At 39.0% G+C, this 14,610-nt stretch overlaps 1 protein-coding gene across 2 annotated transcripts in view; it reads right to left on the reverse strand.

The window, feature by feature from the left end:
- Positions 1 to 9,514: 9,514 nt before the first annotated feature.
- NFATC3 (nuclear factor of activated T-cells, cytoplasmic, calcineurin-dependent 3) overlaps positions 9,515 to 14,610 on the reverse strand; it is a 94,220-nt gene continuing 89,124 nt past the window's right edge. For both annotated transcript variants that reach the window (XM_006878670.1, XM_006878669.1), the window contains exon 10: positions 9,515 to 9,618. In XM_006878670.1, coding sequence (XP_006878732.1) covers positions 9,518 to 9,618 — 101 coding nt within the window. In that variant the 3' untranslated portion in view covers positions 9,515 to 9,517. The remainder of the gene's footprint in view (positions 9,619 to 14,610) is intronic.

Consider the following 14,610-nt stretch of genomic DNA (forward strand, 5'->3'; position numbering starts at 1 on the left):
TTTACTGAACATCATTTTATAAAATAGAAGGTTTCAACTTGAGCCCATCTTAGTCTTAAAGATGACTGTCTCTTCAGAACATCCAAAGCAGAGCTTCACGGCCAGGACAGCAGAGCTCTGATGCTACTGGTAAGCCCTGGGGCAGCAGCACCACACACGAATTCAGACATCTCTACCTTCAGCCCCATTTTCCTGCATCTCCAGTAAGCTAAAGGTTGTTCACCTCATTCCTCAAGCCAAGATCTAGCACAGGTGGGCGGGAAAGGGAAAAAAAGGGTACTATCATGTGCCCAGTGCTACTCCTGGAAATCAGTTTGCATAGTCCAATGGAGAAGGTGTGCTTTAACACCACTACGCTGCACAAGTGTTTAACTACAACGCCAAAATAGAACTCTTACACCAAAGTTCTTCTTAAAAAGCCAATACAAAAAAGCTTACATAATATACAAAGCTCTATTTTAAAAGTTGACTTTTTATTTTAAATAGGAAAGCATTTCTAGTGCTACAGGCATCAAGGTATTCAAAAGGCATCAAAACTTGGTGCATAGCAACTCTGGATCATAAAGGCTTTTATTTTTGAGGGTAGCAGAGCAACCCCCAAAGGTCTTCAAGAACCTTGAAGGTGAGGCAGCTAGGCCAGGGACAGGAGGAAGGAGGCAAGTCTGTTCATCTTCCTAGAACTTTATCAGAAAGGCCAGCCCCCTGCGCCTAATCTGGGCCAAGGCAGCTGCAGGCTTCCTACAACAGGCTCTGAAGCAAATCTCACTATCCACACTTTGATACACATAATAACTTTCAAAGAAAAAAGGAAAACAAAAGCTCTAAGAGGGATGAAAGTAATTTGCTGAAAGACCTTTGTCTCTAACTAGTTTCAAGAGAGAAATTTAAAACATGGTTTCAAAAAGAAAAAGAAAGACCTTATGTCCTCATCCTCGGTCAACAGCTTCCATCTGGTTGACTAAAGGTGGGCAACAGACTGGCTCCTTCAGCCCAGGCCTCACAGACTGTGTAAAGCCCTGACAAGTAAGGGCTACAATCTTGAGTTAACAGTGCCGAGACTGCAGCCAGCCTTATGGCCTCACATGTGAACACTCAATAAAGTTGTTTCCTGAATAACTGAATGTACACTATTTCATTTAAGAGCATGCTGCAAATTTCAGGGGCTTTAAAAGAAGCCTAGGCCTTGGAGCAGGTAATTGATTCTATGAGGGGGCAGGGCTAAAGGCAGGGTTTGGAAAAGGTACCCACCGTGGTACCTCCTTTGGTAGACAGCAGGCTGGCATTTTTCGCTGGCCCCCGTTTTGGGTGCCAGCCTTACCAGCAGCAGCACCAGGGCATCTTTGGTGTGGAGGGTTGGGTCTATTATCTCACCTCATTTTTAGGTTTGCCTCAAAGCCTTTTTGAGAAAAAGCTGGTTTCTAGGCCATGCAGACCAGTGAGCGTAGGCCAGAATCATTTCAGGCTGTAAACAGAATGGGGAATAAGCCTTCCATTGCCAGTGTGAATCTTCAAACCTTCCCCTCGGGAGTCCTATGTTGTTTTTTTCCCCTGCTCCTGGTCTGAAGCAGAGTTATTTGTGCTTAGTCCTGACATCCCCTGGCATCTAGAAATTAGTTAGAACCAGCAAAATTGCCTAAACTATAGTGAGGCTGTGGCTTCAATGGCTACAGAATAGACAAAGGGTGTTCTAACCTGGGAAACATTCTGCGACCAGAGGACACAAACAGTACTGCACAGCCCACCTGTTTCTAAGATGGCAAGAAAAGAAAGCTACCAAGCAAGAACCCACCTTTCAAAGTCCCCTTATGTGCAGCCATGTTACCCAAAGACCTAAGGGAAAAAGCCATTTCAATACAGCGCCAGTATGGAGAGACTGCAAGGTTACCTAGAAAATTACAAAAAAGGCTACACTCTGGAATGTCTTTATATTCCAACACTTCAATGATGGAATGGTCACTTCTCATTCTATCTAACAGTTTACTTTTATAAAGAGGTATGAGCTACGTTTGGCTTTACTTCCTATGAATCTATAAAAGGCTTCAGGACACATGCTGAGTTTCTGAGGCATAGGTATGGGTATGGGATAATTTTTTTCCTTTGTTTGCCTCTGGAAATTTTTATCAAAAGTTCCTATTTTAAAAAAATATCACCAAAGCTAAAAGGCCCTTCAAATGACCATAAAGCATACAAATAACCAATCCTAGCTAAATAACCAGGTCACCTGCAAAAGCAGCCATCTCAGAAATGGAGAGTCTGCTGCAATCACACTCAAAAGCACCCATCATATAAAATTATCCTATTTAAATACGAAAAGCAAAAAGCTCATCTCCTCAAGACTTGAACAGCCAATGCTGTTCCTTATTCTTATACAAAATCTACCCCAAGGCCTGAGGCAGAGGACTGCTGAAGGCCTTCAGATGACCATAAAGCAGTATGTGGATGGTGTTCTGAACTTGATGTTAGTCCTGGAAGTTGAAGTTCAGCAGGTGTGAGGAGAGACACAGATGCACACAAAGCTGCAGTGAGAACTGTCAGAGCTCGTCGGATCTTCCTGAATCCAGGGTCTCAGGACCCAGCAGAGAAGTCTGTCTGTTCACCCCTGTTCCTTGGGAAACAGAAATCTGGGACATGTCTCTCCCAATGATCTCATTCACTGAAAAACAAAAGGGAAGAGGCTGATTAGTGACCAGAGATGTTGAAGACACGTTCACCTCTCCTGGCTTCTTTCTAAAGGCAGCGCTTGAAGCCTGCGCTCATGCTAAATGGCATCAGAAATGGGGCTATTATCCCATACGCTGCTCCAGACCAGATCTTTTCTCCCTCTCCATTCAATCTGGACTGGGAAGAGGGAACAAGAAAAAGTCTTAGCCTTACTCTAAAAGTTCTTAAGAAAGAGGGCAGGATATCTTTGAAGTACGTGTTTAAATGTTCCTTAACTTTTTTTCCCCCTTCAACATTTTTTTTTATTATTAATTTTAATGAACGTTTACAGAGACTTTGGATTTCCATTCACTCACTGTTGCATTAAATTTTCTTTATTTTTTAATATTCTAATTCTAATTTAGAACTTTAATTTGGGGAAGAGCTTTCCCTTTATCCAGTCGCCTCATATGTAAAATACATGAGAACAAATGCTTTAAGTTCTTATGTTACCCTATCATACTACAAGAGCCCTCTATATATAGAGGCATCTGTATTTTTTGGATTGCAGGCTCACTCTATTGGGTTTCCTGCTGGGCCAAGCACCACAAGGAGCACAATAGTCTGCTGGTCCAGTACAAAGAATGTCAACCTACAGAACCAACATTAAAAGGAAATCTCAAATCTCTGAAGAGCTTTGAGTTTGCATATTATTTCATTCTTTTACCAGGAGCTCAGGCAGCACAGTACATAGGAAGCTGTGCTGCTAACCAAAGGTGGCACCTTTGGTGGTTCAAATCCATCAGTCGCTTCTCGGGAGAAAGAGGAGCAGTTTTCTCCTCTGCAATTTTGTGTCTTCTGAAAACCTGCTGGAGGGTCAGCTACGAGTCAATGCAAATTCGAGAACAGTGAGTTTTTTTCCTTTATCAATTAGATAAAGGTTCTAATGTTAATTCCACTCCTAGATAGATTATCCAAGAGAAGTAAAAGCATATCCACATAAAATTTTGCAATCTGTACAGCACTGTTGTTGTTTTTTACAGCACTATTTTATAGCAGTTAGAAAAGTAGAAACCATCTAGTTGCCTACCAGTTGATAAATGAATACATGGACTTTAAAATAAGTATGACTTTAAAAAAAAGACACAACTCTTACTTGCTGCTGAGCTGATGCCAACTACAGGACATACTCCCAGAGTCCTTGGGGCTGTGAACTCAGGCCGACTTCCACATCTTCTGTGGAGCAGCTGGAGACAGCTTGCACTACCAGCCTTCCTGTTAGGAGCTGAGTGCTTAACCACCGCACCACCCAGAAACAAGTTAGTGGCTGCGTGGTGGAGGGAAGATGGTACAGAGGAACGGGGAGTAGTAACTGCTGATGAGTAGACAGGGTTCTTTTAGGGCTATGAAAATGTTCTAAAATATGGATGGTGGTGGTGGGTACACAACTCTGAATACACTAAAGGTCACGGAACTGTATAAAAGGATGGATTTTATGGCATATTAACTGTATCTCAAAAGTTATCTCTGAAGAAGTGAGGGAAGATAGCTATTAAGACAAAGAACTTAGGCAGATGTGGTATTTGTAGGGTGAAAGAATGGTGCTGTCCCTCCTGGAAATAAGTCAAGGAGTAGTTTGGGGAGAAAAGTACTGATGTGGAAATGGAAATGAGAACATCCAAATGGAAAACTGCAGCAGGCTAGGGGTTACAGTGAACAGTCAGCTCAAGAAGGTTTAAGAGCTTTCCTGCTGTTAATTGCTTCTGAGTCGATTCTGACACGGTGACTCCATGTGGTCAAAGCAAAGCTGCTCTAAAGGCATGAGCTTCTGGAAACAGACTGTCCAAGCACCTCTGGGTGGGTGCGAACCACTAGCCTTTCAGCCAGCAGGTGAAATTTAACACTGTGTGCATCCAGGGACTCCCTAGGAGTCCTCATATACACCAGAAATTGGGGACCATGGAAATTCTGCATTGACTTGGTGCCAATGAAATGCAGAGGGCTGAAAATAGCTAGGTGCTTAAATGAGAGAAAAACCCTCCAAAACAGAAACTTAGGCCCAGGGAAAGCCAGCATGTACACAGAGGTACCAGAGATTATGTTTGATCTGAGCACAAGCCTCTGCTATGAACTCTGAACGTGGCTCTGGACACAAATGAATTACTTCCTATCTCTTAAGATTCCAGTTCTTTATACAATGCTGTTGCTGGATTCCCAAGTACTTTTTCAGTTACAGAAGTCCAGTTTTACGTCAAAACATAAGTTTTAAGGTGACAGCAATCAGAGAGAGATACATAAAGAAATGAAAGATGAAGACTAGCTTGAGTACAGCTAGCTCTGAATGCAGAGTAACAATAATGAAGCAGAGATTAAACACCAAAGGAATCTAGTTAAAAAGGGTGAAGATTTATGAGTTCTGGACCGTCAATCACTAACTGAGATAAAGTTCCCTGGCAAAATTTGTAAAAGTCTCTCTGATAAGATATTGGAAAGTAAGCTTGTTAGATTGAAGATAGCAAAAAATAAATTTGCCAGCCTAGGATTTATTGATCTTTCATGGGTTTTGTTGGTTTGTTTGTTTGTTTGTTTTTTTATAAAAAATGGAATGGACTCCTGTCATGCTAAAAAGAAGTAAAAAGAAGCTCAGTGGAAAGGTTATTACGTAAATGAAAAGTCTACATGACAATACATTTATTCTTTCAGTATCAGGAGGGGAACTCTGAGATAGTACATATAGTGGGAATAAAGGGGGCATAAGGTAAGGCAGCTTTGGCACCTCTTTTCTGCCAGAACATGTGCCAGCAAGAAGCAATATTTTCAGGATCAATATCCTACTTACCTATGGACTAGTCTCATGCTAAGAGGGAGCATATAGAGACCTACAATTCCTGTGTTTGGCCTAGATTAGTGTCTCACACTGGATTAGTTTATCAGCAGGCATCAATATGATCTGTCTTCTAAAAATGTAAGCTCCCTGAAGAGAGCACTCAGAAACATCAACATCTGATGAATGAAAAAATGGATCCTAATTTAATCAACTGCTTGGGAGCTATCTGGAACTAGGACACAGAAAATTCATTAGGTAATGGAATAGAAAGGGGACCAGAGAGTTACTCAAACACAAAGCATCTGATTTCGACAGTGTCTATGTCAGTTTGAGGACTAAGGTGCATATCAAGGCACTTGCTATGTATCTGAGAGCTGACAATAAGGATGAATAAGGATTACAGAAGGATTGATATCTGTGAACTTGGTGCTGGAGAAAGTGCTGAATATCCCACGAACTGCTAAATGAATAAACACATGTCTTGGAGAAGGTGCAGCCAGAGGGCTCCTTGAGGCAAAGATGATGAAGCTTCATCTCACGTAATTTGGGGATGTTGCTAGGAGATAGAAAGACATCATGCTTGGAAAGGTGGAGGGATGGTGAAGAAAAAGAAAACCCTCAACGAGGTGGGCAGTCTTGGTGACTGCAGCAATGGCTTGACTGTGCCCGAGACTGTGAGGATGGCAAGGCACAGAAGGTTTAGATCTGTTCTATAAGTATGTATGTGTCATATATGACTTTACAGCACCTAACATCATCATCATCATCATCATCATCATGATGTTAGGCTAGACTCAAAACAATAGCAAAAAGCCAAGTATATGGATAATTAATATATCTACTCATATTTAACTTTTCCTAAACTTATCTTTTCCAAAGACAAGAAGTTCAGAGGTGTTTACCGTATATTTTTTAATTATTTCAAGTTTTTAAGAAATAAGTTGGTTAAAAACAGTGCTTATATCATCATAAACATTCTTCTAGGTGGTATTGTGCTGGTCTGTGTGTTGCTGTACAGAGGTAACTCGTGGTTGCTGTGATGCTGAACACTGGGACACTGATGTGCCAAACGTGGTAATGGGTACCCATGGTGGACAGTGCTGGTTGGAGCTTCCCGACTAAATCAAGCCTGGAAGCAGGACCAGCATCCACTTCCGAAATGGCTTGCCTCCGGAAACTCTATGTACGAACAGTGCTTAGGCGTTTCGTTCATAGGGTCACTATGAGTCCTCTATGCCTTGACGTCACCTAACAACAACAACATATCATAAAAAACCCCATGACGTGTTGTTTTTCTGTGTCATCTTTGAGGAAATCAGTGCTTACATTTTCTGCAAGATCTGGTACCATGTTCCCACTCACTTAACCCATCGATAAAGATGAGAAGACTATTTTCTGAAGATGCCAGGTAGTAGTGTTTCCAATATAAGCTTGATAAATTTGTCTTATTTCTACTGTTTTTTATCAAGGTTGGTTGTTCTATCTAACCTCACTTAGCTGAAGCAGCCTGCAACATTCTTGACAGTGGAAGATCCAAAGGAACAGGATCCTTGTCTATTTGCTGTCCTTGATTCCTTAGTGCCTACATCTAGGTACATAATGGGCTACTTGTTAACAGAATTTTCAATAATAAAATTTTGGAACACAGAACAAAAAGCATGCCCAATTGCAGCAGATGAATACGGAATACAGTTTATAGGACAAGCAGCCAGACTGTATCCAAATGCAGTCTTTTAGCAATAATGCAAGCTCAGTATTAATTATCCAAGTCTTCTGCTTTCCTTGTCCCTAGCTGCCTCCTCAGACTAAGTGCTCTAAGCTTAGGCCCCTGGGAGCCCTGAAGAATTCAAATCCTAATTCTTGGACACTTCATCTCCCTCTCCCTTGCTACAGGTTCAGGTTCGGTCATAGTGGTGAGTCTGTTTTAATGATATCAGAAGGGTAGAGGAACAACAAAATGAAAATAATTCTAATTTCTGAATTTTCATGTGGTGATATCATTATCATTACAATACTGATAACAGCTGCTACTGAGTTTTTTTAAAATTATTATTAAATTTTATTAGTTTTAATGAACATTTACAGAGATTTTGGGTTTTCACTCATTCATTGTTGCGAGGTTAGTGTTTTGATATCCCTATTATCACCATAATTGTAACAAAGGAAGAGTGTGCATTTTAAGCAAGAATCATGATGAACGCTAAACACAAAATAGATTGAAAATAGATATACAATGATTAGACAATTTATTTTAATATTAGCTCTACAAAATACTATTTTTTTTTCCACAACAACTGAGATCAGCTTCGACATTGAGAGCCCTTAAGGAAATTCTTATGTGTATGATGCTGTGTGTGATTCTCATGTGTGTGACTCTGCGTCACACAGATGTTCCCTCAAGAAAACAAGACAACGCTATTAAATGTCTAGCTGAGTAAACAGGTACTTGAAAGTATATTCAAGTATCAGCACATACCCTCTTATATCAGCAAAAGCCAAAATGTAAGAGAATAAACATTCTTTTCTCAGTGGGGGTAAAAATACAGGTTTCAAAAGGCATTTTTAGGATTATCAGAGATTATGTCCTTTTCTCTATCCTTTTCCCCCTACTTTATATGTTTCCTCTGAGTACTCTTGTTCACATCTATATATTGCTGGATCCTTAAAACAAACCTGAGCTCCAAAGTGATAGGGGCAATCTGCTCCTGTGCCAGTTTGATCCTATTCGACGGTACACAACAAAGAAAAAAAAGAAATTATAAAAAAAGCAGCTCGTTCCACTAATTGTGCTCTATGCTCCATGTTCATGCCTCAAGAAACTTGCTCCATCAATTTTTTTTCCTCTTTCTCAAATTTTCAATTAATCTCAATCTATCCTCCTCAACTTCAATCTTTTCCATCAGCCTTTATATATGATGAATCTTTGTCTCAGGCAAGCAAGCAAGGAAGCAAATAAAAAAAATACAGATCTCACATTCCTCCTATATCTAATTCTCTCTTTCATGACTTAAAACCTTGAAGGCATGACTATTCACTCCTTTATCCTTCATTGTTCTCTTCATTTCATGGAAATATTTTTTAGCGAGATCACTGTTGATTAACTTGTTACACACACAGAGCAAGCACTGGGCCAAACACTGGACGAAATAAGCTTGAGTCCTGCTTCATTTCTGGTGAGATTAGGACAATTTACTTTCTGCACCTGATTTTTCCAAATAGGAGGTACTTTTAAGTCCTTCCTGATTTTAACAGTTGAAAGTATAATTTAGTCACTTTAGTCATTTTTATTCCTCTGATGTTTAAGAATAACTTGCAAGAGGCTCTGGTGGCTTAGTGGCAAGAAGCTGCATTGCAATCCCAGAGGTGCGCAGTTCAAATCCACCAGATGCTCTGCTGGAGATGGAAGGGAAATCTCCTCCTGTACCAGTCAGATCCAATTTGATGGTAGACACACAAAAAATAATTAAAAAAAATAATAATGAATAAAAAAAAACAATAACAGAGTAGCTTGCAAGACCAGGGAGGCCCAGCTTCAGGGAGAAGCAAGGATTCTGATGTCTGGTCTGATGGTTACCGAAGACTTTCAGTTACCTCAAGATTTAGATACTGAAATTATTTAGGCTTGCTATTGAAAAAGGGGTGAAATGTTTCTAGTTGATTTCCATTTTATCCTACTTCACATCAAAATTAGATTAGAAATTAATCAGTTGATGTACCTGATCAGCAATCAAATCTACTCTGCACTCAAGCCACAGAATTCATATTTATAGATCACTCGTTCTGCTTTTTTAAAAATAAATCCAATCAAACACTTGCCTTTCATTCAAACTCAGACTAGAATGAAAAGCTCAACTGTGAAAGTCCGAGTACAATTAGATTTAAAAAGCAGAGTCTTGAAGTCAAAGTATAGCTCTAAAGGTAAGGAGTGGGCCTAATAAGAAAGTGCCCATGCATAACCCCTCCTCTGTAGCACATGCAACACCAGCTACTGCATGCAAATACCAGACATGGGCACAAAAACAATGATAAATGTCAATCAACACTCACCCTCTAGATTTTCCAGAAAGGAGCTGGACATGAGAGCTCATTGTGGTTAGGCCATTTCTCTGCTGAACCTGATGGCTGGTGTTCCAAGTCTGACATAAACTGGTCTGTGTCAAAGAAGACAACATCACTACTGAATGGAACAAACCAGAGGGTGAACTTAATCTACTATACAGTGTCCAGCCTGGTTTTTTCCTTTTTTATAATCAAGAGGAATTTCCTTGTTCTTCATCTACCAGTAACTATATATAAAAGCTCCCCACATTATAATAGATAAAATGAATAGTAGAACTAAAGTATTTTAGGTAATGATAGATTTTTCTTTAAAGCTAAAGGGCAACAATTTAAAAAGAGCTACAATTATGGTTTTCAGTTCAATAAATCTGGATTTAAGTGAACTAGTTCTTATTAGATTAGATCTATTTGTAATTTCTAAATACTTGTTAAGTACTAAATCTGAAGTATCTAGGTGATAGAAAATATATTAAATTCAGCTCTACTTTAGAACACAAAATCAAACTGTGAAAGAGTAGAGAGCCAGAAAACTATTATGCATAGTCAAATTTAGGGTCAAAGAGATTTATTTTAATTTTTGAAAAATATTTTTGTTGATATTTTTGTCAGAGATGCCTCCATTGCTGGTGAGTCCTAGAAGGTCAAAAAGGTCACAGTGAGCAGTGAAGTTTCATTCACAAGTTACAGGGAAATGTGTATGGCTAGGTATTGTTTTTATTATCAATTTGGAACTGATTCCTAGCTGTCCCTCTACTGAGTTTTCATAGACTGTAAATCACACGGAGCAGCTGGTGGATTTACAAACCTCTTGCCTTTGAACTGGCAGTGCAACTCCTTACAACTAGGCCACCAGGGCTCCATGTATGGTCAGAAGAGTAAGATTTAAATGAAGTTCATATCCATTACACCAAGGTGTAAAATCAATTTTGGTAAGCTGAGATCAGTATTTTTGAAAAAAGAAAACAGATTCAAAGAATATCAGACTGCATTTCCCATCATAAATACTAAGTATTGGTTTGTAAGACTTCCGAGCCAGTCATATGCACTAAGTCATGTTCTAAAACTTGTTACTGTGGAAGGCTGTCAAAATGCATTTAAATCAACCAAGATCTGAAAGGCAGTATTTACCCACAAAGAAAGCTCAGAAGGCAGAAAGGGATAGAAGGGTGAAAAAAAACAAGACACAGGACATGGTAAGAGTTCTCTTAAAATGTGGCAACAAAATTAATGCCACAAACCAAAATCTTTTTGAATAGAAAAATCAATTGCTCTATAAACTTTCACTCAAAACATAAGGGGGGAAAAAGCATTATTACAATTGGTCAAGTATACTGTAGTGGATGAAGGCTCAGGTGCCAAGTCAAGTTTTCAAGATAGAACATAACAGAGGAAGCAAAGTCTCTTCCTTGGTCTATAATTAATTACTTCTGGTCTCTGCTGTAAATCTCAATTTTTTTTGTAAAATCTTGGAAAAGTACTTGGAAGAAAATGTAGACTCTGTGAACAGTAATTAATAACTTTATCTTTGGTAGACAAAGGAAGGAAAACAAACCCAGAAATTTTTGTTTTAGGTGAAACTTTCTGTCTTAAGCTTTTTACTAAATGTATTTCTAGGAGTGTTTTTAAGATTACAATATGTATAAAAAATTTTCAAGAATGCCACAAGTCTCCTTTCTGATGATGCCAAATGCCACAATTCAATCCTTCAAAAGAGATTTAAATGTATTGTTGTTAGGGGCCATCAAGTGGAGTATGACTTACAGCAACCCTATGAACAACAAACCTAAGTCCTCTCCTATCCATTGCCAACCTCACAATCTCTGACACATTCGAGCCTATTGCTGCAATCACTCTGTCAATCCACCTGTTTGGGGGTCTTCCTCTCCTTCACTATACCATAAGCTTTCCAAGCATGACCAGAAAAATCCCTCTTCAAAGAAATGACTCTCCTAGCCAAAATGCCCAAAGTATGAGAGAGGTATGAAGATATAGGGACAGAAAACTCCAGATAAATCAGGACATAAACAAGAACTTAAGGAAAAAGCCAAGAAGGGAACAGACACTGTCTGGGCTTTTGTGAACTGGCTGACTAAATGGTAATTTTAGATTGTACTTTATGGAAATCTGTAGACTGATGGCAGCTCCCATAAATTGAAGGACTCATCTCACAATTGTTATAAAAAATTCTTATGTTAAAGGAATAAGTTAGCTTTTCATAGCTCTAATCTTTTTTTTTTTTTTTTAGTCCCTGCCCGCGCTCCCGTCTGCTCGCTCGCCCGGGAATGCCCCATAGCTCTAATCTTTAACTCATGGAGCTCTGATAGTGCAGACTATAGGGGGTTGTGTTGCTAATACAAAGGCCATGTCTCTTTGGCAGTTCAAATTTACCAACAGCTCTGACGGAGAAAGACAGGTTAATCTCCTCCCATGAATTTAGAGCCTTGGAAACCCAATGGAGGGTTAGCTGTGAGTCAGTTCTGATTCACTGGGAATGAGTTTGACAAGCCATTAACTTCCAAACTTCAGACTCATTCATCCAAATGACTACCTGACAGCTCCATTTGTATGTTCCAACTGATCCCTCACACTTATCACATCCCCAACCTCCATTTACAGTCTTTTCCCCTATCTCAGAGCCAATGTCAACTCCATCTTCATAACTAACTGCTCGGGCAAAAAACTTCGGTGTTATACTTGACTTCTCTTTCCCACCTCACAGGGAATTTGTCAGGAAATGCTATTAGTGCCACCTTCAGAATACATTCTTTCTCTCACCGCCACTTTACTCTTACCCCATCCACCTCCTCGAGCCACAGTATCTTCCTCCAACTTACAGCTAGCATCTTAGTCCATGCGCTCTTTACAAAAAGCACTTCAAACGGACTGTTTCTGCTCTCGCGCTTTCAGTGTTTCTTCCACTCAGCAACTGGAATGATTCTGTTTAAACCTAAATCTGATCATGACTTATCTGTTAAAATACAACACCTACAAGACCTTATGTCCTGATTCTTACAGTATGACTAGAGGATTGCTAGTATTCCCTGAGAAGTTTAAGGGGGTTTGTGAGGTCAAACTATTTTCATAATACCAAGAATTATTTTGCCTTTTCTACTCTCATTCTCTTGAAAAATTACAGAAGTTTTCTAGATGTCATATGGTCCACAGTGACTTTATTACTCTGGTAGATAATAGAATGTATATATTCTTGTTTTTAAGACGTCTCATTTTCATTTCTAATACAACAAAAATTGACAGGCATAAAAAACCTGATGAGAGGAAGGTCTCAGGGAGTAAGAATCAACGCCTTTGAATTTAAACAAAATAAAGTAAAAATTATAAAGTGGGGAAAAAAATCATTTTCCACCAAACCTTCAACAAAGGAATGTAAAAGATTAAGTTTCACACTTTCCCTCTTATCCACAGTTAGGCTTCAGACACTGATTTAAATAAAAAATTAAAAAAAATCTCACACACACAAGAGCTGTGAACGTACACTTATCTAAGTTCTAGCGAAGTTAAGATGCCCGGTAAGAGGGGATTATGCAATGCAAGGCCAGAACTGCTATCAAACAGCAAAAGTGCGTTTCAATGCTAAGTCTAAATGGAAATATTTCTATATCCTTCTAAAGATTTTTTTGTCCCTATGAATAATACATTTCACAGGAATTAAGACATGAAGAAAATTTTAAAACAGATCTATAAAAAACTGCTATTATGCACTTGGTAGAAAATAGAAAATTACTATTTTATAGAGGAGATATTATATAAAGTTATCAATCAGAGCTATTTCAGAACCACTATGCACAAGTAAGCCAATATAAATTTCAGACAGACCTGGATTCAAATCTAAGTCCCAGCACTTGTGGCCATATATTATCAGTTAAGTGTCTAACCTCCCTGAGCCACATCTATAAAAATAAGGCTAATTTACATGGCACAGACTGTGGGACGAATAAGTTCTAACAAAGTAGCATATGCACTATGTAAGGAAGTTCTAGCATAGTACTCAAAAATATGAGTTTTATTATGATGTTGTTGTTAGGTGCTGTCGAGTCACCTGCGACTCACAGCAACCCTACGTACAATTTTGAAGCCTACCCTATCTCACTTACTCCAACACACCTATGACATAGTAACCAGAATTCACTGATTATTTGAAAATACACATTCTGAAGACTTTTTATACGCTGCTTATTTAGTGGTGGCTTGTCTTGGAATCTTTTTATGTTATGTAAACACTGGAGTTGTGCAGTTCATATGCTTGCTTGGCCACTAATGAAAAGTTTGGAGGTTCAAGGTCATCCATAGGTGTCTTGGAAGACAGCATGAACAACCTACTTGTGAAATATCAGTCACTGAAAACCCCACAGAGCAGTTTTACTGTTCTACACATGGGCTTGCCATGAGTCAAAAATCAATTCAATAACAACTGTTTTTTCTTTAAATGTTTAAATGTCAAACTGACATAATCTCTAAGGAAGGAGATGGCCACAACTCACTCCTGTGGCTCAGTTCGTAAGTTCAAACCAGTGATCTTTTGGTAGCAGCCAAGCGCTTAGCCACCAAATAGCTAGACTCTTTTCCAAAAATAATACATGACATTATTTTAGGAACACTGTCTCTGGAATTACTGATCAAAAATATGTTTGAGGATGGATGGTACAAGTATATTTTCTTCAATTAGTATTTTAAGAGTTTCAGGTAACAAATGTTAAAGGAGAAAGTTCACAATTATCTTCCTTACTCTGAATGTCTTTAAGTGGATTAATATACAAAACATACTCTAATCATTGGCTATGTGTTTTATACTAAACATCACTGAAACCAATGACAGGAGGAGTAGAACACTGACAATAAATTTACTTTTTCTTCCTTCTCCAGACTAGCCACTTAACTCTCCCCTGCCCACCAACACAGGTAACTGGCTGCCTGAACCATGTACTTATGACTTCCTTGTTTTTAAAAACCATCTATTTGAATGTAGGCTCTTCTGCCACCTCCATACAGAGCTACAGCAGCTGAGGTCATGTCTAGAGTCCCTGTTTACTGCCGAATTAGCAAATGCCCTACATTCAGGATCAGTC

This window comes from Elephantulus edwardii, unplaced genomic scaffold (assembly GCF_000299155.1).
Source record: "Elephantulus edwardii isolate Elephantulus edwardi_28Jun2011 unplaced genomic scaffold, EleEdw1.0 scaffold00001, whole genome shotgun sequence".
NCBI classification, from domain to species: domain Eukaryota; kingdom Metazoa; phylum Chordata; class Mammalia; order Macroscelidea; family Macroscelididae; genus Elephantulus; species Elephantulus edwardii.